The 16,917-nt window shown below is 38.9% G+C and overlaps 1 protein-coding gene and 1 long non-coding RNA gene across 2 annotated transcripts in view; one reads left to right on the top strand and one right to left on the bottom strand.

Moving 5' to 3' along the window:
- PTBP3 (polypyrimidine tract binding protein 3) overlaps positions 1-6,765 on the bottom strand; it is a 33,140-nt gene extending 26,375 nt beyond the window's left edge. The window contains exon 1 of the mRNA XM_062513365.1: positions 6,757-6,765. Coding sequence (XP_062369349.1) covers position 6,757 — 1 coding nt within the window. The 5' untranslated portion in view covers positions 6,758-6,765. The remainder of the gene's footprint in view (positions 1-6,756) is intronic.
- LOC134056543 (uncharacterized) overlaps positions 1-8,420 on the top strand; it is a 50,566-nt gene extending 42,146 nt beyond the window's left edge. The window contains exon 3 of the long non-coding RNA XR_009934161.1: positions 8,237-8,420. This is a non-coding gene — a long non-coding RNA (uncharacterized LOC134056543). The remainder of the gene's footprint in view (positions 1-8,236) is intronic.
- The last annotated feature ends 8,497 nt before the right edge of the window (positions 8,421-16,917 follow it).

Here is a 16,917-nt window from a genome sequence, read left to right as displayed (position 1 = left end):
GTTTTTAAATTGTCATACATTCAACTGTTTCCACAAAAAAACCAAAATAAAACAATTAAATATTAAATCAAGACACTGTAGAATAACTGACCTGGCCTAGGCTTGCTAACTCTAGAACCCTGACTACCAAACTTAGTTTCTTATGGAAGAATTTAGAATCTTACGTGAAAATTTTGGTTACACTTTTTGTTATTATCTGAATGTTCCACTGAAACATTATTCCCTTCTTTAGCTTTTTGTATCCAGACTAAGTTATATACCTACGCATAGAATTAAAGCACATTTATTAACTATGGCACACCCCTTGGAAGGATGTAGCGTATGCAAACTACTAGGAATGTCACTGTTTTTGCAAGTGGCTGACCAAGGTATTTCTCAAGTACAAGAATTCTAAAAAGATGCTTTTCATCATCTCCTTATTTAGCCAGCTTATAAATGATAAACCTTCTCAGTCACTGACTGAAAGCAAAAATGTTCTAGGAGATTGCAAAGATATACTGACACCATGGCAGTTGTGCAAGTTGAAGTACAAAATGTGTATGTTTGAGATATTCTGGATTAATGAAAAAGATGACATTTACCTCTTCAGTGTTTTCGCAACTCTGCTCATACAAAACACACAAAGAAAAAACAAAATTTAAGTCTGTAAAGATCGTTGGTTCAATCTCTTTCTTTCCAACACAGTGGGGAAAGAGATATTTTTTACTTTGTAACATGAAGCATTTAATGTGGTGACAACTATCTGCTACAGGCTGCTCTGGTCAACGGGTTTGCAAGGCCTTCAATCCTGGAAAAAGTCCACACAAGATAATGTCTTACAGGATACTAATTGAATCGTTCTACAGAGACTAGAGTGTCCTACCATGCCCCTAATCTCTCTTTGTATACATTACTTCTTAGTGATCCACTATTTAAGTCCAGCAGTTTTCACAGCACAGCTGCGTGGGGTAAGACAGCTGCTTAACCTCAGCGAGCTGCTCCCACCAGATCTCTGTGAGGCCACATTGCCTAACTCCTCCCTGATAAAACACTTCCAGCACAGAGCCTACTTCACAGAAAGCAGTGCCTGACTTCTGAGTGCCAGGACTGGACCAAATACATGGTGACTATTCCTTCTTTCAAACTGTGGTAAAAGAGGCAAATGGAATTGTACAAAACAAGGACAGCTACCAAACCAAGGCTGCAACATCCTACTTTATTCCTGCACACCTTCCATCATTCCACACGAATCATCTCCTAACATCTTAAGACTCCGTTTTTTACACCATAAGACTTTCCACCTCTCCTACTTCAAGGCAGCACTTTTACATTTTTTGAGAATTATTGCTTGCTGACAGGTAAGGCAAGAGCAATAGAACAGCAACCACTAGATAATCTAGAATAAACTTAATTCTTTCCTTGTATTACTGAGAAGGAACTAGAAAACAGTTGCTTAGAAAGCTTAGTTTGATTTTGGACATTTCTTTAAAAACAGGTATCTATAGTGCAGAGTAAACATTCCAGTAAGAGCCCACCACAAAGTGTGGCACTCAATGACAGGTTATTGAAAAGTATTCTTCTGTACCTACCAGATCTATTTCCCTGACTAAATAAGACATATTACACAACTGACTACAGACACTGGTGCCTATCCTGAAACTACTTCAGCTGTTCTACAATTCTTAAAAGTCTGATAGTAATTTATGCCAATGATTCTGCAATTCCAGGATAAAACCCACTGCATTCACAGCAAACACATTAAAAAAAAATCTCAAAGTCAGCAACTCTAGGTTTCTAAAATCTTTGTGAGTGACATATAGTTAGAAACAGATGGGGAAGTCTAGTACTGCAAAATTGTTCTTTAGAACATGTCTAGGTGTTAAATCTATGGCAGGCATCTATTTAGTGTTACTTCTGAATCCTAGAAACAATCATTTAATTTAAAAAGAAGCTGTAACACCCTTATTACCTTTCCCTCAGCTTTCAATTGCAGTATTTTCTTCCTCTTATTTTCTAGAAGTCAAAAATTGTTCAGTACAGTTCAATTAATTAGAAGTGAGATAGTTCCAGAGAAGCTTATATTTGTATTGATGGTTTTCCTATAATCTAGCTAGTCATCTTTCTATCCTATTATTTTTAAGTCAACAATAAGGAAGAACATGGTCATAGGCTTCATTACGGAAAAAGAGCACAGGCAATTTTAAGGGAAAATAAGTATTTCAAAAAGGACCTCTCTCCATGCATGTGAATTAAAGCTGCACATTTTCCAACAAGAATCTATGTGGCAAACAAATTAATTACTTGAAATTTGCCTTTTTGGGGCAAATTTCAAAACATGATAATTTCAAGCTATACCAGTAATAAACCATAGTTATATTTAAACTAAGTGTTCTACTGCATACTTTATTAATTTTTATAGAATCTGACTGTAAAAACAAAAGCTGAGGGCCATGAGAAGAGTGAGAATTTACATTATCTTCTACTTCTGCAGCACATCTCTAGATAATTGCTATATTCATTTACTCTTTCTTCTGCTTTCATGTTTGCAAAGGATATGCAGCTCCTACTTCCAAAATGGGGATTTAATTCAAAGTACAGTGCCGTTGGTGCCAAAATAAAAATATTTCAAAGAAAGAAGAGCCAAACTACAGGAAATTTCAAAACCATATATTTGTATTAAAATAAACTGACCTTACATAGATAAAGCCTACCATTTAAGTAGGCTGAAGAGGAAGGAAATTATAGGCAATGACCACAAATAAGCAAGCCTCCTTTCCTCCACTATAAAGAGAACCCCCAAGCACAGGCTCAAGCTGCTGGTCACCAGCCACCCCAGAAGCACTGTCTTAGCACTGATAGCTGCTCTTTTGCAGGCTTGAACACTCGTTGGCTCTGCCAGAAACACAGCTTGCTCCACTGCCTCTCTTGTGAACTACTGAAGCTCCCTCCTGTACTGGTATACCGAACACTTCCAAAAAGTTATGGAACAGTAATAAAAATGTTAAGAGAAATATATTACGTACTTTTCATTTATGCTATATACAGGGCAAGAACATAAGGAAATAATATTTTCCTCTTGAAGATGCAAAACATGCAAAAGCAACCTTGAGAATGTGATTATCAAAAGCTATAAAATTAAGAGTGACAAGCTTAGTTTTTTTAATTAATATATGTGTTTTTATTCTTAAAGCCAGAAATACTTCTACTTAGTGTGAAGTCTTTAAGCTCATCCAAAAGGACAATAACCCAAACGCCACTCTGAATATTCCAGAGATCCAGCAGGCATCATGACACAGAGGCAGAGCTTTCTTTGAAACTATCATCAAAGATGACTGCTTTTCTTTGTGACATCATCACTGACTTACAATTTCCAATAATATTGTATTCTGACAGTATAAATACAAATTTTACTATAAACAAAGGTTGATGTTTATATTTCCTAGCTAGCTGAAGCCTTAAATATGTGAAGATTAAGTTCTCCTCAGGAGCTAACACAGGTTTTTGTGAAAAAATTTTACTTAAGTTACAGCAATATATTTCTTTCACATATATATATTTTTCAAAATATCAATAGAACACTCAACACAACCCTTACTAAAAGTCTTCATTCTAATTCTTAATAAGCAAGTGAATATGGGAAAATATCTGTAAATAAACACTATTCAGAATGAAGTGCTCTACAGATGAAGATACTTGGCTTTAAATTTAAAGGTTTTATATTTAAAGTCACAAATGTATCCATACAATGCCACACTATGTAGCATTTTGCATCATTTTATACTTCACCATGCACAAGTCATCCTCTAACACCCAGGATCCCAAATAAACCATCACTAAGCTGTCTCTCTTGAATTTGGTCAGGAGAAAATTTACACAGTCTTATAAAGTACAATAACTGCACAATCTGATTTATAATTTATTCCTAAAAGTTAAAATAAAGAAAGAAGTAGATCTGAAAGAAAGGGAACAAAACCATGACACTAATGCCAAACAATATGGTAACAGCAAAACCCAAGAGGAGTTTTAACAAAAGAACTAGTGTGTGAGAACAAATATAAGAGATTCTTCCACTTAAATCAACTGCTAGGAGATCTGTAACAACAGTTATGCTATGTAACAATATGTTTTTAAAAAAAAATGCAAAAAACTGAAATATGTTAGCAAATTACACAAAAGTAATGGTAAACAGCTTATAGGGAAAAAGAACAACACTGTGATAAAACTGAAAATGTGTCGAACTCTGGATTATTTTCTTTCCTCTTGCAAAGGAAATAGTTGAAATTTCATAGCAAGAAGAAAGGAAAAAACCCAACTGGCTGGATCACAATAGCAATCAAAATTTCTGCAAAATTGCTATCTGAAGCATCCCTTGTAGCACTCATTTTTAACTCTAGTTCCTTCTGAAAACAGAAAAATTCCAGGATACACTGTTTATCAGCAGCTCTACCTTGCAGTACAAGAGACATCTACGTTTGTTACTTTGATTCCTATAGTTTCACAGAACTAAATACACACAGCTTATTTTAAGAAAATAACATTGTGGGGTGAGGGAAGGAGGAAACTCACTTCCCATGTATCCAAAAACCATCACAGACTCATAGGAAGACACCAAAAAGATTTGACTCTTAACTGATCAATCATTCAACTTAAAAGCATGAAACTATTTTATCTAACTTAAAATTTTCAGTGTCTTACAAATAGTGTTAAAAAAATCTTTCCAGTTTCAACTTAATTGTGACATTCTATTCTACAGACGCATTCTTCACTGTATGGTTTTTGACTATTGATTTTCTGCTTCACAATTACAAGATTTCATATAAAGAGAGTATTTTTTACATTTTTAAAGGAAAATTCATATGCACAAAATCATTTAAAACTAGGACTAAAAGGTCTAAGAAGTAATAGAAAGCTGGAAAGTAATAGAAATCTGTTGACGATGTGTATCACATAAATTATGAGTTGAATAAGCTCCTGTTCTAGCAGGTGAAAGAACTGCCTCAAGATCAACAGTAGATTCCATATTTCTGTTTACAAGATGAATTTTTAATTACTCCTTAATGCTTTCTAGGAGAGTAGTGTTGTATGCAAGGAAAACACAGTCGCAGCTATGAATCCTGCAGTTCTTATCCTTTCTGTCTTGTGTGTATTTGGTTTCCTCTCTGCTTCCTTAATAATGTTTCTTATCAGTTTCTCACTCTAAGAAACACTCTCACGCATTGGCCTGTGTTTTCCAGGCCCACCTCCACTTCCTCTTTCGGAAAACTTAGCAATAAACTAGTCCCTGTAAGGATCATTCTTTAGATGAAAGCTTTCGTATTAATACATTAGTTGCATAAATGAGGGGAAAGTCAATCTCAGCCTGTTGGCAGGAGATAGCACAGCACCAATAGATCCCATAAATAAATAAATTTTGTTTACATTCTGCCCCATATCCAGAAAACATGCATCTTTTGTTAAAAGAAATGCTTCACCTTTTCAGTATACATGGACCAAGGAATACGACTCCTTCTCCTTGTTCATTCCTTCACCTAAATATTACATCAGTCACACAATATGAACTTTTCCCTTCAGTTTTACTTCTCAGTGACATATCCTCTAACAGTCTTCATTTCTTCCACCTCTCAATGGAACATACTAGTTAGCTGGTAAAAAAAATGATTTTTCCCTGATTAAAGTATTCTATGAAGTGATTTAACAGTAAAACATACAACCAGCTATGCAAGAAACATGATTTTGAGAAGAAAAGTTATGAAGTAAATACAACTCCTAAATTTTAATCAATAATTAAATCCATGCACCCTGTTAATACTCTGTGCTTTATAAATCAATTGTTATTAAACAAGTTACCACCTTTGGAAAGTCTACAGTTTTAAATTTGACCATTTGGTTGAAAATTGAATGACTAACACTTTTCAGTCTAGGATAGTTGAAATCTGGTCTTTGGATGGCATGCTTTGAGAACCCTGGATCCTGCTGAGACAATACTTTGTGTGCGTGTGTGTGTTCTGAGCTGCTCTCATTATATTTTAAGGTACACACTGAAACAGCCGTGATAAATAGCTCCTCTGAGAGAACATAACATCCTTCACAACATGCTAGCCTACACTTGTTACACACATGTACTAAAAATAACAATTCTGCACACAAAATAGAAGACACTTATCCAAAAAAAGTTCAAAAATAAATTTCTAATGAATTATGATGTTGTTGGTTATGGATTCTACAGATTGCAATCTAAAGATTCGATTCATTGTCCAGTCTTCAGCCCTACAGAGAGCAACCACTATACACAAAAACCAAGCTATATAGCACAGATGCTACAGAGGAGCAGTATAGACAGAGTGACCTTTTCACAGACATAAAAGTCCCATTACTGTACATACATATAAATATACACACATACAGTTGATGTGTGATACCAGCAGCAACAGCAAGACAAACTACCATGAGCAAACTGTCTGATTTCCCTATGGACAGTATGCTATGGAGCACTGCAGGAAAGATTCAGCAATATAGAGGTATTTTCAAGCTACTTTCACACTTTAAAAACATTTAATTTTACTTCCATATGTTTGTTTTCTATTTTAGAAAACCACTGTACATTTACAAGCAGGGTTGTACAGATTAAAAGAAAATTATGTAGAAACAGAATCTTGTATGACAGAATTTCAAACTAACGACAATTAAGACAGTGCAGTTTCTCTACCAGCTTTTATTACACAGAAAAACGTTTCTAGCACTGACAGAAATTGAAGTACAAATAAGCATATCACCTACTTTTAAGTTCAAGAAGTTTCCTCCAGAGAAACTAAGTTTTACATTACAACTTCCATCATATCCAAGGTCATATACTGATGGCATTGAATAACTTCACATTATTTACTTCAACATTGGTTGTGTTTTGGGAAAGGATGGATAACTGAAATGAAGGGGAAGGAACAGATATGAAGCTCGAGTAGTTTTCCTGGTAAGACAAGACCAGAAAAAACAGCTTGTCTGTATACATGGAGCAAGAAAGACAAATGAGAGACTAGAAAATAGAAACAGATGACCTGACCAATCAAAAGAGTAAGAAAATTAATTCAGTATCATGTGTAATAAAATAAGGAAGTGAACCAGCCAAAAAACTACAGAAATTGAAAAAAAAAAAAAAGAGAAACAAAATCATAATTAAGATGAGCACAATCAGAAAGACAAAGAAGGCATAAAAAAACCAAGAGGGATTACATGTAATTTGTTAATTAAATTAGGTGGCCTCTTAATGTTACAAGTCAATAAAATACTTGGATGCTATATTCTTTTCATTTTCAGTCGTCTTTGGGATCACTGCACCATCATGCATTACATGCTGACTACTGAACAGTACTTGTTTTTAGCCTAGATAATATGATGGCTAAATGCCTGAATACATGCAGAATTACATAATCATTTAGGTTGGAAAAGACCTTTAAGATAGGAGAGTCTGTATCTCAAAATGCTGAAGCATAATTTATACATTCAAATGCAGCTCTTGAAGTATGTTAGCACTCTGGACATGTGCAAAAATATGCCTTGAATTCTTGCTTTAAAAATGTTTATTGTCTTTTCCAAAGTAGTGCAGTCTAGGAATGACCTAGTAAGCTGGAGCAATATTCTAAAATTTTGTCACATCCTACTCATGTGCCACTTCAGTTGCAGCTACCATGCAACCTACAGACAAGGAAAGGGTTACCATTCCCCGATTTTGCCACACTGTCTTGTCTCACCCAAAGCAGACAACACGGTAAGATTTGAGTTCTGCCTATATGTGAACTAGTTTTGGATCACCCTTACTCCAGTGATTAATGCAACCCACCTTCTAAGAAAAGAATAATGTCTCATTTAAATGGTAAGATCCTAATAGAGATCTCTAAGCCCACCATACACTTGTGCCAAGTATGCTCACTTTCAGAGAGTGTGCATAGGCAAACACAATTCTGATTCCTTTGTTTCTACTACTCACTGGAGAAAGAATGATTTATTTTCTCCTTGACTTTAAATGCCATTGCAATACACCATGGCTTTTAATGAATAAGAATGGCAACAAGTTAAATTACTAGTAGTTCAAAGTGATTAAGTTAATTGCAGAGATAATGGTTGGTTTATTGAATCATATGAGCATTCATTCCATTGGCTTTCACAAGAAATTCAGGGTGTGGTTTCCTGGACAGTTTAAGTTGATCTACGGCTGCAGAGAGCAAAGGCAGTCATGTCATTCTTCACCCTTGTGTTTTCACAGCTCTCACTGCAGTGACTAAACTTCAGCCAAGAGGGAAACAGCAAGAGCAGGGAAGAGTGGTATCAACAGGAGAAGACAAAATACTTTTTCACCTACCCACTCCGCAAAGTGTGTCAAAAATGCTGCCTCTAATGCCAATGTAAGACTCACATCCACAGACCTGAAGAAATAGGCACAATTTTCACATGCTGAAATGAGAAAAAGGAAAAAAGTCTCTTAACTACTGTCTTTCATTAAAAATATACAGCACCAAAAGAAAACAAAAGTACAAAATATATACAATGGTTAAAAGCAGGAAAACCAAAACCAAGAGTGTAATTACATGCAACAGTTAATGGGTGCAAAAAGAACTAAGAACTGTACCGTGAAACAGCAGCTGCAGGCATAATTTTATGATAAAACTAACTCTCATCCTCATATTCTGAAATAAGATTTTATTTAATCAGGATATCCTTTAAAAGAAAGTTGACAAATATACACTTGTGCTTATCACACACCTGTGCTTATCCTTAACACAGGATTAGTTCAGCAGAAAACCTGACAGATACTCCCTGGTAGAACCCAAATCAACTGCTTATCTCCCCAGACAGGGTACACAAAGCAGATCAATTTTCTTGACTACAGACCAAATCAAATGAACAGTAACTTGACAGCTGCTAGGGAAACTAGGAAATTTATTTATATTTTGCTATTTTCATGTTTCTGATTGTGATAGATGATTTCCATTTCTGATTATATCAGCTAGTAGCAGTAAAGACTGGAGAGTGAACAGCAATCTCGGAGAGAACTTCATTCATACTAGGCTGTATTACATGTTTTCCACAAACACATGTGGGTCAAAACCAAGTATTTATGAAACAACTACAGGAAAAAGCAAACTGTGCAATTCTATATAGAATATAAATAAAAAATGCTTCTCAGCCAGAAATCTATGGATAATAATAAGGAAGTTGTTGATGACTCTTCAAAAGCTTGAGCATTATCTTGAGAATTCCAAAGTCTTGTTACCTAAAGATTTAATCTGGTACCAGAATGACTGAACTGAATTTGAAAATAAAATACTGCTGCCATTCCTAAGTTCCCCTCTTACTAACCCACAAGGAGGCCACCAATCTGAACTACAAACACCCATAGCTCTAGGTGCATATCTGGTCTGCTTTTGATAGCCAACAAAAAATTACAGTTCACACCATTCTGGTTTCTTTGCATTTTGTCAGTTTAACCTGAGTCACATTTTCCTGCTAACACAATAAGCTTAAATAAACAGCCAATTTCTTTGCCATAAAGCTGAAACTCTCATAGCTTTCTACAGAAATTTTCTGATACAAATAAAAATTATTTCTCTGTGTTTACTTTTACATATTCTCACCCTCATTAAATATAAGGTTTGGATCTAAATTAGTCTCAGCATTCCACAGAAATAAATTGATGTCCCCATTTCTGTATTAAACCAGCAAGGAAGTGTAATTTTTCTTCTTTTACTTTTCTTTTAATTAAGTGCTCTTGAAAACAAAAAGTCACAAAACAGCTTATGAAAAATTTTGTTTTACTTTAGGTTTGCTAGGGCAGTTTTAACCAACACCTATCTTAACAGCCTGCATTTTCAACTAACAGTTTAGAGACCAAACAAAAACATTCAATTCTCAGAACATATTTAGCACCTTCTAACAAAAAAAGAACACCCCCAAGTCACCTAAAAAAACCCCAGATCTTCCTGAAGTGTCACAGGCAGCACTTAGCATCTCAGAGCATATTCAAACTTACAGGTATCACCAACCACCTTTATCTCCACTGAAACACAAAGGGTCTACTTCAGAACATTTCTTTAAAAACACTCATTGATTCACCTTTAATGTGTCTATAGTCTTTGTTTTACTCTCTCAAAAGGAAGTTTATTAGGGAGATTCTACTTTGCAATGTTAGATTTGTACAGTTTAAGAACTACATATATTTTACCTGCAACATTGCTACCCAAACCAAAAACAACGTCAATACTAAGTTATCTTTATTAGAATTTCAGGGCAGTACACCAACTGACAGACAACTCTTTTTCACTATGTTCTCAACTAAAATAAGAAAACCTTTATGAAAAGTTTTAAAAATACTTGGGAAAAGAGACTCATCATACTAGTTGTACGACAGCATAGGAATCATACACCTACATTAGACAGCAATTCCACAACTTAAAAAACCAAACAGAACAAAAGAAAAACAAAATTACAAGTTCTTCCATAAGCATATTTGACAAAGTCATAATAAAAAAAAAAGATTCTCACTCCAGTGAGAACTTCCTTAATTTTCTCTTTAAATTTTGCAACATGCAGTTTTAAAGCAAATGTGAAAAAATGCTGATCATAGCAGAATTACTCAGTACATTTTTAAACTTGAATTCTTCAAAAAGATACTTCTTAAAACTATTTGCTGTTTGTTTAATCAGCATTTTAAAAAGACTGTTGTAGTCAATATGTCTCCCTATAAAGACTTCTACTACAACAGTGTGTTAAAAGACATCAGGAAGTTTTTTGAAACTTCAAGGAAAACACAAGCCTTCTCAACTTTTGTATCAGAATACCTAGATTTTAACAACAGCAAAGATTTTACGTGTAGTTGAGATGCAGGATGAAAGTTTAAGGTACTGTAACATCTACATCTTTGCATGAAAATTGAAGTGCTGACTTCAGTGAACATTTGCATTATCACCTCTGCATATGATTATGATAAAAAAAATAAACATTAGGCATGGTTAGTTCCCTGGGACAGTTAAATTTCCCACCATGGCCATGCTTCCCGGACTCTGGATTTTGAAACATCTACAGGTAAAGGAAAAATAACAGCAATCACATCTTCACTTAAAAAGCAGTGAGGGAAGTGGGCAGTACACGCAATGAACTTGGGTTTATTACTTAGTTTCAAGTTGAGAAACTTTATCAAGACATACAATAGTCAGCTACCACCACACTATCCCAGCAATGCACAATACCCGAGCACAGTACTTCAGCCTTGCTAAAATTATTTTTATCTTCTGAGGACGACAATGCTGCAGCAACTTCATCCCTGTAAGAATTTGCTGCATAGTTAAGGCTTTCAGTAAGGTCTATAAAAATGCATTACATGAATAACCATTCTGATTATTGATTAACCCTGCAGAATAGATGTCAATCAGTTCGCTTCCACATATGCACTTCCACCAGGCACCAGCGACAAGGCAAGCAGCAGCAGCTCCACGGTCTCTCTGCTACAGGCAAGCACCACCCAGACTTGGGGTACTAAACTTCAACAACCACGTGAAACCCAAATGCCCAAAAACTCATCGCGACCCACCGCTAAGAAACCCGCGCGCCAAAGGAGTTTTTTTTCTACCACCTTAACAGGGGTAACTCCGTAATAAAGTTTAAAAGCCGGGCAAGCACAGGCCCCTAGCGGCGGCCGCCACCTCCGCCCCGCGCAGGGACGGGAGCGCGCCCAGCCCCGCGGAGCGGCGCTTCCCGGCGCATCCCGGCCCGCGGCCGGCCGTAGGGCCACGGCCCCCGCGGGGCGGGAAAACGACCCTGGCCACGGCCGCGGGGAAAACGCGACTCCGGCCGCGCTGGGAGAGAAAGAGAGAAAGAGGAAGGGAACGGAAGCGAGACCCGCACGCCCCGAGTACCACAAAGTTCCCCGCGGCAGCGCCCGGCCCCTCCAGCTCTAGGTCGGTGACGGCCGCCGGCTTCCTCCTTTCACAAGTACCTGGCGGAGCAGCCCTCGGGAATATCCCCACCCCAAGCCCGGCCCCTCTGAAACCCGGCCCCTCTCCGACACCCACCTTTCCCCTCGCTCCGCTCCGTCCGACGGAGGCGGAGAAAACCTCCCCCAGCCCCTATCTCTCCACCCCCGTGGCTCCGAGGAAGAAGGAGCCGGGATGTTCTGGTCACCGCCCCGCCCCGCCCCGCCCCAGGCGGCACCAGGTGGAAGGCTTGGGGCGCTCCCCGGGGCCAGCGTCCGCCGCCCACCCCTCAGCGAGGCCCCGGCGCGGCGGCGGAGCGGGACCCCCGGGCGCGGCCCGGCCCGGCCGGCCGGGGTGGGCGGGGAGCGCCCGCGGGCGGGGCCGTCCCGGAGCGGAGCGCGGCGCATGCGCACCGAGGGCCCGTGCCCCTCAGCCGCTCCTGGCGCGGCGCATGCGCAGTGCGATGGCTCCCGCCGCTGTGGGGCGCGGTGGGGCTGTGCCGTGGGCTCGCCCGCCCGCCCCGGGGGGACGGGAACGCGGCTGCGACCACTCAGCATCACTTAGGCTGGAAAAGACTGCGAGGTCATCGAGTCCGGCCTGCGGCCTAGCACCATGTCAATTAAACCGTGGCACTGCGTCCAGTCCTTCGTTAAACACCTCCAGGGACGGTGGCTCTACTACGTCCCTGCGCAGCCCATTCCAAACTTTAATCCTCCTGTGAAAATTTCCTCCTAATGTCCTCCCCTGGCACAGCGCGAGGCCATTTCCTCTTGTCGTGTCCCTGGCTGCCTGGAAGAAGAGACCGACCCAGACCTGGATACAGCCTCCTTTCAGGCAGCTGTGGAGTGATGAGGTCTCCCTGAACCTCCTTTTCTCCAGGCTAAACATCCCCAGTCCCTCAGCCGCTCTTCATTAGACTTGTACTCCAAACCTTTCCTCAATCACGTTTTCCTTCTCTGGGCTCTCTCCAGAATCCTAGCGTCTTTCCTGCTCGGAACTGAAAGCAGCATTTGAGTCACAGTCTCACCAGTGCCCAGTACAGGGGGATGGTCACTGTCCTGGTCCTCTTGGTCACGCTATTTCTGGTACAAGCCAAGATGACATTGTTTTTGGTCAGCTGGGCACACTGCTGCCTCATGTTCCATCATCTATCGACTGGCACCCCCAGGTCCTTTTCTGCTGGGCAGCTTCCTATCCACTCCTCCTCTGGCCTGTAGTGCTGCAAGATTCAGGGGGGCAGCCACAGGTCAGGGACTTCACCATCCCTTGAGGGCCCCAGTGTCCTCCTGGCCTTTGGGTCCCCACAGAGCACCCAGGGCAGCCAGGACAGAGACAAAGCCGGCTACTCACCCAGCACCACCAGACAGGATTCAGCTACCAGCCCTGAGTTGGATTCTGGTTGTGCCATCTCTCCATGTGGCACAGCCTCAGTGCTGGCTGTTGTGCTGCTAAAAAGGCGGTCAACCCCTGTCCCTTTTAAAGCTGGACATGTGGGTTTGTAAATTTGCTGAGCCATATAATAAGGAAACTTCCCTACCTGACCAGGAGCCCCTCTGGCAGTCACTCTTGCACCACCTTAGCTGGGACTAAGGCCCCTTCACAGCTACACCTTCTTACTCACACAGTCACACCAGATTTCCTCACCATCTCAACCCCAGGTTTCCCACAGCAGAGTTTCATACATCCACATCCTCTGGGTGCAATAACTAAGCAACAAAGTAACAGCTCAAGCTGATGCCTCAGAGGTCCATAGGTGGGACAGTGGACAGATGTCTGGCCCCCTGACTGGAGAGTAGAGCGGGAAGCTAAGTGGTGCTGAGCAAGATGTGGTGATATTCTCATGGTTATGTGCAGTTCAAGTGAGCTGTGTCTACATCCTACTCCCTAGAAGTGAGCACTGGAGGGCAGGAGGTGCCCTGGAGAAAACAGATAGAGACATCTGTGTTTCATGTAACTCCGAGGAATTGTGTTCCTCTGGTTATGTCCTGTGTAGGGTGGACTTTCCTGGGACAACTCCTTTTCTGGGCTATGTTATTAAAGAAAAATGTAGCCTCAATCTCATGGATGACAGTCCCAGGACAATCCTTGGATGTCCTGTGAGTCAGATGGACTTCACTCCTAAGAATACAGGAGTATCTGGAGGTTTGCTTTTGTGTTCCCCCACAAACTACAGGAACCAGACAAATCACCGTGATCAAAGAAGTATTTTTGGGAGTAGTTGTTTGAATAAAATGAATTTTAGTCTTAACATAAGGCTCAAAAATAAATTTTAAACATAACAGCAGACTCAGAAATTATTATGTTTGGATCAGTTATTATGATTATGAGAAAAAGAAATAAGAATATATGTGTATCTAGTTTAGATATGCTAATATGACGACAACCATAAATGCATATGAGAATATACTAATAGATTCAATATTTTCAATGAATTGGAATATATTCTATATATGTTGGTAATTAAATTTTTATACATGTATAAATCTAAAAATTAAGGATTTTGGAGTCCTTTAAAAGAACTTTTCTTTAGCGGTCAGTCTGTGAAAAATGACATACAGTTTCATCCCTTAGCACACATGTTTCTTGTTACAAGTTAAATATACAATGTAATTTTAAAATACTATAAGGGTTCTCCTGTAATTGCTCTGTACTCTATAAAAATAGAAAGAAGCGTGTTTTGCCAGTAATCTAGACTTTGCTGCCATTGAAGAATGCTTTTAAATTAACTTTCAACTGCATTTCACAAAGCCAATAGAAATTTTGATAGATTGTTATTATAGAAAAAGAAAATAAATCCTTTGTGATAGGGCCTGTGAGCTGGTTGCTAACACAAACAAGGAACAACAGAAATTAAGAAAACTTTGATCATTCCCTTCCTGGGAGTCAAGGAGTGAAGGGAAGAGAGATAAAGATAATTGGAGGGAAAACACTTCTAGGAAGCAGACTTGGGTTTTGAGAGTTATATTCCTACTCACCTGTCACACTTTTAGTGTTTTTTTTGTTTGTTTGGTATTTAGAGGTTTTGTTAATTTGTGGTTTTGTTTGTTTTTAATTGGCCCACTTATTCTATTTGTTAATTTCTGATTCCTTCTCTGATTGTTTATGTCTGTTGCTTTTTCTCTTTTTCTCATTAATTTAAACTGTATTCTTTCTGATCTATGTCAATTTCTTGTTTCTTGCAATTTTAGGGAAGTCCATGGAGGTGTGCAGTCTATAAATTAGGTGTGTGTGATTGTGTTGAATGGATGTGTTTTTTCCAGCTACCTCTTTTATATGGACATATAAACTGAATGATGGTCTTGTTTACTTTAAAGAGGTATATAGTGTAATTTAATTACACAGAATGTCGAGGAAGAACAGAGATCTGTATGCACAGATCCAATTATAGCATCAAGGCCTGGGTGCACAATATTTTGTCTGCTCAGCATACAAATAGGAGTAGACAGATGCAATTAGTCAATCTGATCTACTTTAAACAAACTATGTTTATCTGGTTTTAGCAACACCATTTGGTAAAAATTACTCGTCTTTGATGATATTCTATCAAGTTTAAAGAAACTAACACCTACTGTGTTTTTCTCATACTGATATTGTCGTTGTCTGTATTGCTAACGCTTGCTTGCACTATGAAAACAACAACAAAAAAATTGCCCATTTTTCTGTTTTGGAGTTGTAATTGTAATTCCATGGTTTTGAGTGTTTATTACCTAAATCAGTATTTGGCAGCTAAAAGGTCTTCTAAGCTGCTCTCTGTTCAATGAGCCCCTATTATCCATTTTCCATAGCTCCTATTTACTCAGAATAATTAGATACTTTGTTTTTTTCAGGTAATTCTCCTCCTAAAACTCCAGTTCTTTGTAAAATATTATGTTTATGCAACCAGAACATTATATTTCTGAGAATACTGTACAGTACCACTTCTATTAGGAATTTCTTTGTTTAGTTTCCTGGAAAAAAACCAAAGAGATTTCTTAGCAGGGTACTCATTGACTAGGTCATTAAGCTTTGCTCCAGCCTGACAACACAGGCTTTCAACTAGAGACTAGCTCAAGAAATAACAGTCCTGATTGAATCTTGCAATTCACTGCAATTTTACCAGTTCCTCAGCTGTTGTGATGCAACTAAACTGAAAGTGACTCCACAAACTGGATTTAGAAAAGTATCTTCCTCCATCTTTTTGGCTGGGATTAGTGCAGTAGGGTAGCAGAGCAGACATCTGGAAGGAGCAGCCATGGGCTCCCATGGTCCAACCCCTCTCAGGTTTAGCATGCACTGTACAGGCTGGAAACCCCTGGGAGGGTATGGCAGCTCCACTGAACATCTCGCTGAACTAAGAGTCAGAAATACAAACTGCAGCTTTGACTCTGCTGATCACTTCTGGAGAAAAACGAAAGTAGGTGCTTTCTCTGACTAAACCAGTTCCTTTTAGGGAACCACTCAAAGTAACAATTACATATTGTGATTTACCATTCTGTGTCTTCCACTAAGGGCCTGATGCTTTTGAGAAAACTAGGTGCAAATTTTAGCAGAATTTTACTGGCAACAAAAGGAAAAAAAAAAAGGAGGGGGGGAATTGTTTTACTAAGCTACTAAAAGCTATATTTATCAAAACCCTGAGTTCTGTTGAGACTGAAATCACTGTGTGACCATGGTTCAGCAGCAGTGGGTGTTTTCTTTCTTTTATTTTTGTTTGGGGTTTTTGGTTTTTTTTTGTTTTGTTTTGTTTTGGTTTTTTTTTGGCTTTTGGTTTTGGTTTTGTTTTTCTGGGGGGCAGGGGAGTGGAGGGTTGGTTGTTTTTCTTTCCTGAGATAAACTCAAGAAATTTTTGTTCAGGTAAGGGTGAGAATGTGTTAAAATATATGTGCTTTCACTATCTTCGTGCATTAAGTTACTATTAAAGAATTTAGCTACACTGTTTCACTATAAATTCTGTAATAAACTCACTTCAGGAAAAAGGGTTTTTTAGTTTGGACTCACC

Source organism: Cinclus cinclus, chromosome Z (genome assembly GCF_963662255.1).
Source record: "Cinclus cinclus chromosome Z, bCinCin1.1, whole genome shotgun sequence".
Lineage (NCBI taxonomy): Eukaryota > Metazoa > Chordata > Aves > Passeriformes > Cinclidae > Cinclus > Cinclus cinclus.
The sequence above is the reverse complement of the archived record's forward strand: the minus strand, read 5'-3'. Positions and strand labels throughout refer to the sequence as shown.